This window comes from Myotis daubentonii, chromosome 2, assembly GCF_963259705.1.
Source record: "Myotis daubentonii chromosome 2, mMyoDau2.1, whole genome shotgun sequence".
Taxonomy (NCBI): Eukaryota; Metazoa; Chordata; class Mammalia; order Chiroptera; family Vespertilionidae; genus Myotis; species Myotis daubentonii.
In genome coordinates this window covers 90304321-90318662 of record NC_081841.1, presented here as the reverse complement: position 1 = coordinate 90318662, position 14342 = coordinate 90304321, and the positions used below count along the sequence as shown (strand labels likewise).

Here is a 14342-nt window from a genome sequence, read left to right as displayed (position 1 = left end):
GCCAAGAGACATATGAAAAAATGCTCAATGTCACTAATCATCAGAGATGCAAATTAAAATGACAAGGTATTACCTCACACCTATCAGAATGGCTACCATCAACAAATCAATAAATGTACTGATGAGAATGTGGAGAAAAGGGAACCCTAATACACTACTGTTGGGAATACAGACTGGTGCAGCCACTATGGAAAACAGTATGGAGTTTCCTAAAAAAATTAAACATGGAACAGACTGTCCAACCTAAGAGGGAAAGTATGTGTGAGTGTGTGTGTGTTTGTGTGTGTGTGTGTGGGGGGGGGGGGTGGGGGGGGCTGGTGGTGGTAAGAGATCAACCAAAGGACTTGTATGCATGCATATGAGCATAACCAATGTACACAGACAGTAGTGGGGTGAAGGCATGTGCTGGAGGGTGTGAGTGGCTGGGGAGAGGTCAATGGGGTAAAAGGAGACTTATGTAGTACTTTAAACAATAAAGAATTTAAATTAAAAAAAATTAAACATGGAACTACCATTTGACCCAATGATCCTACTTCTAGGAATATATCCTAAGAATCCCGAAACACCAATCAGAAAGAATATGCATCCCTCCTCATGTACATAGCAGCACAATATACGATAGTTAAGATCTGGAAACAGACCAATTGCCGTGCCCATCACAGATGAGTGGATAAAAAAGCCGTGGTACATTTACACCATGGAATACTATGCAGCAGTAAAAAGAAGGATCTTTTACCATTTGAGACAGCAACGAGGGACCTGCAGAGTATTATGCTAAGTGAAATAAGCCAGTCAGAGAAAGACAAGCTTCACACTCATAGTGGAACCTAATGAATTGAATAAACTGATGAACAAAATATATCCAGAGACATAGAAGCATGGAACAGATTGAGGAATCTTAGAGGGAAGGATTGTGGGGTGGGGAGAGATTAACCAGGGAACTTATATGCATACTAGGGGCCCAGTGCACCTTGAAAAGAACTGTGGGCCAAGAGGCTGTGGTGGGCACAGGGGTGGGTCTTGGTCCATCCTCTGTGCCCCCACCTGGCCCCTCCCATCACAGTCCCCGTCCCCTGTCTGCTGGCAGCCCTGCTTCCACCGCTGCTGCTCCTATGCTCTGACAGCGCCAGCCCTGCTTGCACCCGCTGATGGCATGGAGTGATTGGGGCCATCACCAGTAACAGGTGTGAACAGGGCCGGCACTTTCAGTGGATGTGAGCAGATCTGCCAGCCCTGATCACCCCTCAGGAGCAGGGGGCGGTGGAGAAGCCCTGAGGGGCAATCAGGGCGGACAGCCGCCACTCACACCCGCTGATGTCTGCCATGTTCTACGCTCTGCCGCCTGCTGCCAATGCCTGCCATGTTTCACATGCCTGCCCCCTAGTGGTCAGCGCATGTCACAGCCATCAGTTGTTTGGTTGTTCAGTTGTTCTGCTGTTCGGTCTATTTGCATATTAGGGTTTTATATATATATGTAGATATGCATAACTCATGGACACAGACAATAGTGAGTTGAAGGCCTGGGGAAGAGGGTGTGGATGCAGGGAATAGGGGGTAAATGGGGGGCAAAAGGGGGATAGCTGTAATACTTTCAATAAAGATAAACTTAAAAATAAAATGAAATAGGATATTTGGATAAAAATGGACTGTATAATAAAATGGAAATTTATGCAGTCAAGTATAATCATATTTTAGAAAATGTCATAGTTTCAAGATGCATTGTTATGTAACAACTAGAGGCCTGGTGCACTCCAGGGGAGGTCCCTCAGCTTGGCCTGTGTCCTTTCGCAGTCCAGGAACCCTGGGGAATGGGCCTAATCCGTCAGTCGGATATCCTTAGTGCTGCCGCGGAGGCAGGAGAGGCTCCCACCACTGCCGCTGTGCTTGCCAGCCATGAGTCCAGCTTCTGGTGAACTGACCACCAGGGGGCAGCTCCTGCATTGAGCGTCTGCCCCTGGTGGTCAGTGCGCATCACGACTGGTCATTCTGCTGTTCAGTTGATTTGCATATTAGCCTTTTATTATCTACCAGAGGCCTGGTGCACAAAAATTTGTGCACTTGGGCGGGGAGGGGGGGGTCCCTCAGCCCGGCCTGTGCCCTTTCACAGCCTGGGACCCCCCCGGGGAATGTCCACCTGCTGGCTTAGGCCCACTCCCTGGGGGATCGGGCCTAAGCTGGCAGCCAGATATCCCTCTGGCAGCCTGGGAGCCCTCGGGGGATGCCCACTTGCCAGCAGGGAGCAGGCCTAAGCTGCAGTCGGACATCCTTAGCACTGCTGAGGAGGTGGGAGAGGCTCCCACCACCACCGCTGTGCTGGCAGCCAGCAGCCTGGCTTGTGGCTGAGCAGAGCTCCCGCTGTGGAAGTGCACTGACCACCAGGGGGCAGCTCCTGCATTGAGTGTCTGCCCCCTGGTGGTCAGTGTGTGTCAGTGACCAGTCACTCCCAGTCGTTCTGCTGTGAGGGTCAATTTGCATATCACCCTTTTATTATATAGGATTAGAGGCCCAGTGCATGAAATTCATGCACTGGTGGGGGGTCCCTCAGCCCAGCCTGCACCCTCTCCAATCTGGGACTTCTCGGAGGATGTCTGACTGCCTGTTTAGGCCCAATCCCATAGGCAGTCGGACATCCCTCTCATAATCTGGGACTGCTGGCTCCCAACTGCTCACACACCTGCCTGCCTGATTTCCCCTAACTGCTTCTGCCTGCTGGCCTGATCACCCCAACTGCCCTTCCCTGCCGGCCCAGTCACCCCTAACTGCCCTCCCCTGTTGGCCTGATCACCCACAACTGCCCTCCTCTGCCGGCCATCTTGTGGCCTTGGGCGCTGCCATCTTTGAGGGCAGGGCAGTCAATTAGCATATTTTCTCCTTATTGGCTGTGGGTGTCGCCATCTTTGAAGGCAGGGCAATCAATTAGCATATTCCCTCTTTATTGTCTGTGGGTGCCACCCTCTTTGTGACAATGTGAGGGTCAATTAGCATATTCCCTCTTTATTAGATAGGATACTAATAAAGAACGAATATGCTAATTGTTGGGATGCCATAATGTGTAAAGACCAGATCATTAGCATATTAGCTCTTTATTAGCTCCAATCAGCAGGAGGCTGCCTGTGTGCACCGCGGGGCGTTGCTCCGGAGACAGGGCGGAAGCGGGGAGGCACCCAGAGGAGGTGGGACTATCCCATGCCGGGGAGGGTGGGGGTGAGAGCCCATAGCGCCCCCCTCACCAGTCCTTCGCCACTCACCACTTGCACTCAGAGTGCCCTGCCGCCCCCCTGCCAGGGGAAGGAGCACAGCGCAGCAGGCGGGAGGCTTCCATGTCTCCTCTGGCACCATGATAGGGCGGAGCTGCTGTGTTGCTCCGGAGATGGGGCAGAAGTGGGGAGGCACCCGGAGAAGGCGGGACCAGTCCAAGGACTCGAGAGACTGAGGGTGGGGCTTGAAGCAGCAGGAGAAGGCCAGAGGGGTTGGGGGCTAGGCCAGAGGCGCTGGAGCGCTGCCTGGACAGGTTCAGGTGTCAAGGCAGGGCGGCGGGTGGGTGGGCAGCGCCACACGATTTTGTGCGCTGGGCTCCCAGTATAAAGGCGGTTACAGTGAAACAGTATGTAAAATCAGTTCCTGTTTTTATTTGAAAAGTTGAAATAAAAAAACAGAAACTAATACACAGAACAGTCTAGAAGAAAAGTTATTGAATATTAATTGTGTTTATCTGTGGGTGGTGAATTTATTAGTAATTTTTATTTTGTTCTTTCTGTGTAACTAGATATTCCTACTGAATTGAACAAGTATCATAGATGTAATCATTTTTTTAAATGTTATTTTTGAAAATGGTGTCTTGAACATTGAAAACATTTTATTATAAAATAATTATTTCTGCTTGTTTATTATTCTTTTGTATTTTTTGGCTTCCTAGAAAAAGTTATTGAACTGTTTATGCATATAAACTTAGTATCTCAGACTCTGCACAAGTTCAGTTCAGGTCCTTTAGATTGGTGGGTAAATTTAATCACTGAATTATCATTAGACTTACCTGTGATCTTACTCCAGATAGTTTCATAAATAAAATTAGAGTTTTAATTTTAGTTTGACCAAACATTTAGACACTACAGTAAAGTAAGCCTTACCAAAGTTTTCTTCACTTGTATTTCTCTGTAGGAGTTAAATAAGATCACTACTCAGTTGGATCAGGTCACTACAAAATTGCAGGAGAAGCAAGAACATTGCAGTCAATTAGAAGGTCATCTTAAAGAATATAAAGAGAAACACCTGTCTTTAGAACAGAAAACTGAAGAATTAGAAGGTCATATTAAGGTTTGTACAAAAGAAATTGAATTTAGCAATATTTTTCACAGCTGTAGCAATGGAAACTGATGACTTGGATGGAATCAAATATTTTACATTTGCGAACAAAGGGGAAGTTGTGATATAAAAATTTTAAAAATTATAATTTTTTATGTGTTAATTTTGAATTCTACATTTACTTTTGATTTCTTCATTAGCTGATGGCTTTTACAATTGACAGTTAACATTTATACTGGTTCCATTGTAGTGTGTAACTAGTATTTCAAAGAGACAGTCAATCAGGGATCTACTCTATAATTACAAGGAACTTAATTGTTTTTTTTGTGTGAAGTCTCTTTTGTTCTATCATTTCCATTCCTTACCTCCTTATTCCAGTATAATATTGAAGATATAGTAGACTTTTTCCTTTTTTTAAACTTTACATTTATACCCTTTGGATTTTGTTCCTAATTTAATAATAAATTTATTCTGTGATACCCTGCTTCTTATTTTAACACAACTCCAAGGGAAAGTGCTGATTTACTAAAGAGATTAAATTAAAAGACATATCCTAGAAGGCATTGACCTAAGTACTTTGTTCTTTAAATTGGAACTTTCAGTTAAACAAAAATTTCTCAAGTTTATATATATCTAAATAAATAATACCTTCATAGTCAGATGACACACTTCTGTATAATTATGCAATCATGGGATATGCATATGTATATGTGTGTACATATACAGTATATATACACAGCCACACCAATATAACATGGAAAAAGAATTACATTTACAATTCTCATTGTGAGTTCCTTTTTCTTTTCTTTATGGCCAGTGGTAATGGTAATGAAAAACGTATATAATAGTTGAACAGAAAAAACGATTTTATTGAAAACTGGCTAATGAGAATTCTATTTGGGTGTCTTTTAAAAATAGTTTTTTAGAAACAATAGTGTCTATTGTATTTATCAGATTTTTTAACATTTTGTAATTATTATTTTATAGAGTATTCCATATGTTTTATATCAATATATTGTTATAGAATTAATCTTAGTTATATTAGCTATCCAATAAGTGTCAAGTAAGAGCCACAGATACCTAGATTAGTTTATAAAATAGAGTGCAAAATTATTATACCTATGTAAGAAAATACATTGCATATAGATATCTAACCTATATACTTAACAGCTTGATCTTTTAAATTTGTAAAAATATACACAGTTATATGTATATGCATGGACAGAAACTACACTATGAAGAACAGTCTCTAGACGAGCGGTTCTCAACCTGTGGGTCGCGACCCCTTTGGGGGTTGAAGGATCCTTTCACAGGGGTCACCTGAGACCATCGGAAAACACATATATAATTACATATTGTTTTTGTGATTAATCATTATGCTTTAATTATGTTCAATTTGTAACAATGAGATTGGGGGTCACCACAACATGAGCAACTGTATTAAAGGGTCGCGGCATTAGGAAAGTTGAGAACCACTGCTCTAGACCAATAGATTAAAGAAACAAAATCAGGAATTTAACTGGCTTTATATTTAGGGTCAATAGGTGTTAATCAGAAGGATGATGTGACAGCTTTATTTTAGTTTGAATATCTATAATTATATCATTGTTAACTGTAAACACAGAAGATTTTATATATACTTATATTAAATATATCTATTTATATATCTATTAAATATAAATACATATAGTTATATGTTTTTATTGATTGTAGAGAGAGAGGAAGGGAGAGAGAGAGAGAGAGAGAGAGAGAGAGAGAGAGAGAGAAACATCAATGTGAGAAACACCCATTGGATGTCTCCAGCACACCCCCTACTGGGGATCAAGCCTGCCACCCAGGCTTGTGCCCTGACTGAGAATTGAACCAGTGACATTTTGGTGTATGGGATGACGCTCACCCAGCTGAGCCACATTGACCAGGGCAAGGATAATACATATATTTTAAGTGGGCCCATATGTGAACTTTTTACTTATTTTTCCATACTTGAATTAGTAATTTATACTCATTATAGGTATAATTATTTTAAGTTTATTCTTTTCAGATAATTTAAAAAGTAAAAACTTAGTGACTATCATGTATAAAGCCTGCTGCTAGCTCTTCTGGAGGATTTCAAGATAAATGGCTCCTTTTCTCAGTAATGGCTTCAGAATGTATTTTTTACTTAAGTACTTTATGGCTATTTTTGTGTGTTATGTAAATACTAATTTGAGTATAAAACAAAAATGTTATAATATTTAAAATAATTTTTGACATTAAAATGGTTACTATGTTATATTTTTTCCATAGAAATTAGAAGCTGATACTCTTGAAGTCAAAGTAAGCAAGGAGCAAGCTTTGCAGGATCTACAACAGCAAAGACAGCTGAACACAGATTTAGAGTTTAGAGTCACAGAATTGACTAAACAACTAGAAGAGGAGAAAGAAATGTAAGCTTAACCACTTAAGGGGGAAGATTATAATCTAAGTATTATAATTTATAATCTAAATTTAATTTTAAATTCTTAAAATTTAATTTTGCTATCACGGTGCTTAAAGATTTAGTAAATGTTTCTCTGTGTTGAGTGTATAAACAACTAATAATAATGTAAATGAAAAAATAAGGCCATCACATGCTCTCACTCATTTATGGATTATAATGAACAACATAAACCAATGAACAAAAACAGATGTAGAGACAGAGAAGCATCAATCAGATGCTCAAAACTCAGAGGGAAGGTAGGGGAGGGTGGGGGTGAGGGGGAGAGATCAACCAAAGGACTTGTATGCATGCATATAAGCATAAGCGATGGATATGGACAACAGGGGGTGAGGGTGAGGGCAGGATTGGGGGGATGAGAGGACATTGGGGGGGATAAGGACACATTTGTAACATCTTAATCAATAAAGGGAAAATAAATTAAAAAAAATAAGGCCATTATAATATGGTTAAATTTACCTTCAATAGTAAGGACTGAAAAGTTGAGTTATCTAGTCTTTTTTCAGCAGTAATGTGGTACTCATTTCTCTGGATTAAAGCAGTTATTTTGAGTTGTTCATCAATTTGCAAAAATCAATGTAAAATAACAAAATAGAGGGGTGTTTAGATATAACCAGCCAAGAGCAGTCAGGCTTTTGCTTTGAGGCACTGTGCCAAGTAGGGAATATATACTTTATTGTAAGAAATGATCTATTTTAGCTTTAAGATGCATTTTCACAAATTGTCTATATATATGAGCACAGTTTTTTTAAATTTTTTTTTATTGATTAAGTTATTACATATATGTATGAGCACATTTTAAAACCTTTTTTTCCTAGCAGCTTTGCTTTACATTTTTTGGTTTAACTTTCAATGAATAGAAATCCTAATTTTTGTTTAAATTCAATTTGTAATTTTTTTTTTTTATGTTTAGTGTCTTGTGTTTTTTCTAAGGAATCTTTGCTATTCCCAGGGTTTATGAAGAAATGTCTTATGTTTTCTTCTAGAAGTATTTATAGTTTTGTTTTTTACATTTAGGTCTAGGATTTACCTTGAACTTAATTTTGTGTGAGGTCTCAGGTAGGGGTCCAGGATCACCTTTTCCTCCTTACATTAAGTTGTTATAGTAACGTTTGTTGAGAAAAAATTTCCTCTCCCCTTGAGTGGCCTTTGTCAAAAGTGAGTTACTGAATAGATGTAGGTCTATTTGTGGACTCCATTCTGTGCCATTGGTCTGTAATCTATATGGTATCCTGAAACCAATACCACCCTATGTTGTGTTTTTTTTTGTTGTTGTTGTTTGTTTGTTTTTTTGCAGCTTTGTGGTAGATCTCAATATTAGGTTGTATCAGTCCTCCAATTTATTTTTTTTCAAGATTGTCTTGACTCTTCTAAATTCATACAGTAATATGTAAAAAGAATGACAGCTCTTCCATATAAATTTTATTATTAACTTGTCCATTTCTACAAATAAAATTATTGGGTTTTGATTAGAATTGTAGTGAATCTTTAGATCAGTTTGCAAGAATTTAGCATTTAAACTTTATTGAGTCTTCTAATCCATGAACATGGTATATCTCTATAGATTTAGGTCTTCTTTAATTTCTCTGAGCAACATTTTATCATTTTTAAAATAAGAATTTTGCATATCTTGTTAAATTTATTTCTAAATATTTTACATTTTCAATGCTATTTTAAATGGAATTACTTTTTAAAATTTAATTATCTGATTGATTGTGAATAGTACAAAATACAATTGAATTTTATAGATTGACTTTCTATCCTTTAACTTTGTTAATTCCAGTTTCATGTTTTAATAATTATTTTGTATAGAATTTTCTAAGTAGATAATCATGTTATCTGTGAATAACAATAGTTTCACTTTTATTTTTTCTCCAATCTTCAGGCCTTTTATGTCTTTTACTTGACTTATTGCTGGCTGACACCTGCAGTAAAATTATGAATATAAATAGTAATAGTGGATATATTTGCAGTATTCCCAATCTTAGGTGGGAAAAAATAAATTATCTTCAATTTAGAGGATAGCTATAGGTTTTTCCTACATTCCTTTATCAAATTGAGATAATTTTCTTCTATAAAGAAGGATTTTTAAAGATTTTTTATCAACTTCTTTCTCAGCATTTTTGATACGATCATATATTTTTTCTTCTTTATTCTGTTATATAGTGAATTACATTAATTAATCTTAAAATTTTAAACCAACCTTGCTTTCCTGGGATAAATCCTACTTGATCATATTGTTATTTTTTTATATATTGCTGTATTTAACTAGATACTATTTTATTTAGAATTTCACATGCATCCACGTAATCTTCTTTTAATGTCATTGTCAAAGTTTTGAAATAATGGTTATATTGGTCTTAAAAAAGGTAATTCTTCCTCTGCTTTCTGAAAGAGTTTGTATGAGATGGATATTATTTATTTCTTAATAGATATAGGAATATTTTTATTTTCTAATGTATTTCTTGGATCTGTTTTGGTAATTCTTTCGAGGAATTTGTGCATTTCATCTAAATTTCAAATTTATTGATATACTGCTGTTTATAATGCAGGGTGGGGCAAAAGTAGGTGTACAGTTGTGAGTATGTGAAACATAAGTTTATTCTTTTGTTCTTTATTAATTATTATAGTATTTTCCATACAAACAAATGTAAACTTACTTTTGCCCCACCCTGTATTATTATTTTAAGGTCTTGTAGGATCTGTAGTGATTTCTCATTATTCTTAATGTAACTTGTGTTCTCTTTTTTTCTTGATCAACCTAATTAGAGATTTAGAAATTTTATTAAAAAAACTTTTAATTTGGTTTTCTTTGTCAGTTTGCTATTTCATTTATTTCTCCTCCTATCTTTAGTGTTTTCTTCACCTGCCATATAGCCATAAAAGTACCGAACTGAGACATCTTTCTTTGGTCCTAAGGTAGAGTTAGTCTCTTGCCTAGTTTGTTTTTGATGTTGATGGTTGGATTGGATTTTCCTATGAGATCTTCAGTGGACACATAACTCACCAGACTTTTGATGGATAGAAACAGTTTCACCCCATTCATTTGAAAGTCTTCTTAGGAGGGCTGTGAGCAGTCACACTTCAGTAGTCTTTGTCTCTAAATGCCAAGTAGGCCACTCTGAGTTGACAGACTTCATCTATGTCAAAGGGATTTAGGTTCCTTGACTCAGTAGTAAAGTTGGAGGCTGAAAGCCTGGGAAAATGACCTTCTGGGAAATTAAATAAAACACATCAGAGTTAATATGTTGTTTCCTGAGTTCATGGTTTCATTTTTGTTTTGGAAGTGATGATGAAAATTTCTTGTTCTCACATCTAGTAAATTGGGTCCTGATAATTTGAATTTGGGGATATAGAGCTACATTTTGTGCCTCAAATGACATTTTTTTCTTATTGTTAGCATCATAGTTTCTAGTGCCTATGTATTTGGGGAGCACATCTGATCCTTTATATCACCAACTGAATGGTTGGTTTATTACTTTTAGAACTCAGTTATCGATTCGTGAAGATCACTTCTGTGTCGTTCTTGTTCTCTTTCCCAAAGCCCCTATAGACCTGTGGTTCTTTTCATTTCTAATGGGCTTAATGGAAATGGACCCATTTCCACTCTGTGTTCTATTCTCATGGTTAAGAACTCACTCAGAGGCTTCCACATCATATTGGGGTAGGAAAACCTTTTAGTACTAAGGTTTTCCTACCCCAATAAGAAATGCAAACATTTCTTATATCTAGAGTGCTAGAAATGGAGGGCTGCGTAAACATGTTTGGGATTTGACTAAACCTCACCCCTGATCAAGGGAGTACAGGACTCCCCTTTCTCAAGGCACATCAGTATCTAGGCATTCAACTCTTTCTCTTCAACTCACATTGTACAATCTATTTTCATTATTGTAGAGTTTAATGTATTTTCTAATATCATTTGTGATTTCTTCTTTGATGCATGGGTGACTTAGAAATATATATGTTGTTTATTTTCCAGCTGTTTGGGGCTTTTATAGATATGTTATTGATTTCTAATATTTGGTAAAATTGAGACTTTTCACACTGTCTTATCTATGGCCCAGTTTATGGTTTATCTTGTTTAATTTATTATGTGTTTTTGGGTAAAGTGTTCTATAAATATTAATTAGGTCAAGGTGGTTAATAATGTTCTAATCTTCTATAATATTACCAGTTTTTTCCTCTGGTTATTCTATCACTTTCTGAGAAATATGTGGCTAGTACATCTTTTAACAACCTCTCTTCACCATATTATTGAATTTATGTTTATAAAATACGTTGGCAATAGTACGCATTCAAGAAATATTAGTACTTTGCATCTGGTTTATTTTCACTTTAAAAAAATGCTTGATATTTAATATGTGTTTTTTGATGCATACACACACACACACACACATATATATATATATATATATAATTTTGTTTCTTTTATGAAAATAATGAAAGTCTTTAGTTTAATTTTCCTAAAGCTATATATACATTTCCTAATATTGCACTTTATTCATTTAGGGATAGAAAACTTAAGTTAATGAACAAATGATAACAAATCTCTTGTATAATCTGCTAAACTCTAGGATTAAAGTAAATCATTTGTCTTTCCTCTTTGTTTGAAATGAAATATTTCTTTTTTTAACTTATTTTTTCTGGGTTAATGTATTTTATGTTTTCAAGAAAAGAGGCAAAGTTCTCTATGTGCTTGGGGGATAACACAATAAATAGGAAAGTTTCTGGCTATTATAGACTAGAGGGTCTGTTATATGCAGAGTTTTAATTTTATTTTTGATCCATTGTTGTGGATAAGACTGAATTAAGTCAGGAAGCTTAGATGGTATTGATTTATTTGACTTGAGAAAAACTATCATCTGTTAAATGATCACAATATGTGTTTTAAAGCATTTTTTAGTTGTGTGATTTTATGACGTTTAATTTTTTTTTTTTTACTTATTAACTACGCAAGAAAGTTTTAGAGCTCAATACTAATTTATTAATTTTAATGCTATATTAGGGATGGTAAATTATGCATCATTTAAAGAAATTGTTTCTTGTCTATTTAGAGTATCCAGTACAAAGTTGGACCTACAGAAAAAATCTGAAGCCCTTGAAAATATTAAGCAAATGCTTACCAAGCAAGAGGAAGAAAAAACAACTCTTAAAAAAGAAATAGAAAATTTAAGTCAAGATGCAAAGATGCAGCACAAGGAATTGAACAACAAAATTCAAACAGCAGTAGCAGAATTACAAAAAGTGAAGATGGAGAAAGAAACTCTAATGGCAGAACTTTCTGCAGCAAAAGAGAAATTATCAAAAGTTTCTGATTCTTTGAAGAACTCCAAAAGTGAATTTGAAAAGGAAAATCAGAAAGGAAAGGCTGCTATATTAGATTTGGTTAGTTGTTTACATTTGCTTTCTTAGGTAGAAGTGATTTTTTTAAACTAAGATGTACTGATTTTTCTACTTAATTCATTGTTGACATTTTGTCCTACATTTAAATGATTTAAATAGTTCTTATGAGGAAAGGAATTGGGATTGCTTAACCTGAGGAAAAGATATTGGCATATGCATGTGTAATTTTTCGAAGACCCAGGGTTTCAGTTGGATGTACAATCTTATTTTATTGCTAGTATGATGAGAGATTTGGGAGAGACTGAAGCAGGTTTGTCCTCAGAGACATTTCCACAGAGAATATAGCTACTAGTTAAAACATTATTCAAGTATCTGTGAAAGAAAAAAGACAAGAAAGAGCTTGACTCTTAATTCTGGTACTATAAACTTTCTAATATTGATTGAATACTAGAGGCCTGGCCTGTGCCCTCTTGCAATCCGGGACCCCTCAGGGGATGTCAGATAGCCGGTTTTGGCCTGATCCCTGCAGGCCTGATCCAGACAGGAGGGAGCCCAATCCCCGTAGGCCCGATCCAGACAGGAGGGAGCCCTATCCTGTGTGTGTTGAGCATCTGTCCCCTGGTGGTCAGTGCATATCATAGCAACTGGTCGTTCAGTCAGTTGCTTAGGCTGTTATATATGTATATTCTAAAACTCTGGATAATACCATGTCTAGAGTTACCATAAAACTTACTTAAAATATAGAGAAAAAAAGTCTCACAGTCTAGGAAATGCATAAAGGGGAATGTATTCTCAGAAATATTTTAACCCAAAATAACACAGAATAACAGTGTAAGTAATATCCTTTTGTTCTTAAGAGTAAAAGTGTTTAGTGGTATAAAAAACATGATACTAGTATGTTACTTTTATGTTTGTTTCTGTTTGGTAAAATCTTTTATTTGTACTTCTTCCCTCTTAAATTGTGATTATTTTTTATTTATTGTTTTAATAATTACTGTTAAAATTTTTTTTTGCTTTCACTTCTTGAAGCCCATTATTCTACTTTAAAAATTATGTGACAAGTTAATTATAATTAATTTTGTGTTATAAAAATATTCTAAAATATTGTCTATATGTTATTTAAAACATTTATTGGAACTGTTGATTGATGATAGAAATGTTTAGCCTTTTCCTGTCTCTCTGCTTTTATTGCTATATGTGCTTGTTTTTATAATTGAAATGGAAAATTCTATCCCATTTTAAACCACCAATGATTCTAGTTTATTTCCTTGTGTGGATCTTAACTAAGCCTATAAACCAAACTTCTTACACTTACTACAAATATTTTCTGCATAATATAGTTTTTATTTTTTTAGGAAAAAACTTGCAAAGAATTGAAGCATCAATTTCAAGTACAGATGGAAAGCACACTTAAGGATCAGAATGAACTGAAAAAGTCACTTGAAAAAGAGAAGGAGGTAAGATTTTCTTTTTATATATCATAAAATATATAAAGCATAAAAGGCCTTTATATTTAAAAAATATTTTCACACTGATGCTTAAATCAAAGGAAGGTTTATTTCCCTGAAATATAATGAATCATATATACATAGCTTAAAACTATAATTTATGTTCTACCTCTTACTAAAAAGATTTAAGCTGCTTTATAATAAAAGGCCCAGAATTGAGAATTATAATTAAAGATGAAAAATTGAGTCAACTAACTATTGAGTTATTAGCTAATCTAAATTAGGAATTAGTGTTGGAAAAAATCTTGATGGGCTTTCCATAGAAATGACTTTTTAAGTGCTCTTTATTTCATGGACATTTGTATTGGTACATATGATATTGGTTGAATAACAATCGAGATTTTTTCTATTGCTCTCTATCAAAAACAAACAAGCAAATGAATAAATAAGTGGTTATAATATATAGTTGTAATTCTCTGAAGACACCTCTAACAACTAGAGTTCAGGCATGTAGCTTTCTATAGATCTGAGTTGATAAAGCAACAAAACCTACTCCTGACAAGTCTTTAATATGAAATTATGGTGACTTAGTGCTCAAGGTCTGAATCGAGATTGTCCAGAAATATTTACTGGCAATGCCACTTATTAGTTATTCTGTCTTGCCTTGTTTTAGGCAGATGATTTAATTTCTCTGTGCTCTAGCTTCCTCAGCAGTACAACGGGGCTAATAATAAGGATCTATGACATAGGAATATTGTGAGAAATATATGGGT

At 36.0% G+C, this 14342-nt stretch overlaps 1 protein-coding gene across 2 annotated transcripts in view; it reads left to right on the top strand.

Moving 5' to 3' along the window:
* Positions 1-14342, top strand: part of EEA1 (early endosome antigen 1) — a 172804-nt gene that overhangs the window by 129733 nt on the left and 28729 nt on the right. For both annotated transcript variants that reach the window (XM_059683773.1, XM_059683772.1), the window contains 4 exons: positions 4159-4314; positions 6589-6728; positions 11833-12163; positions 13477-13578. In XM_059683773.1, the coding sequence (XP_059539756.1) occupies positions 4159-4314; positions 6589-6728; positions 11833-12163; positions 13477-13578 (729 nt within the window). The remainder of the gene's footprint in view (positions 1-4158; positions 4315-6588; positions 6729-11832; positions 12164-13476; positions 13579-14342) is intronic.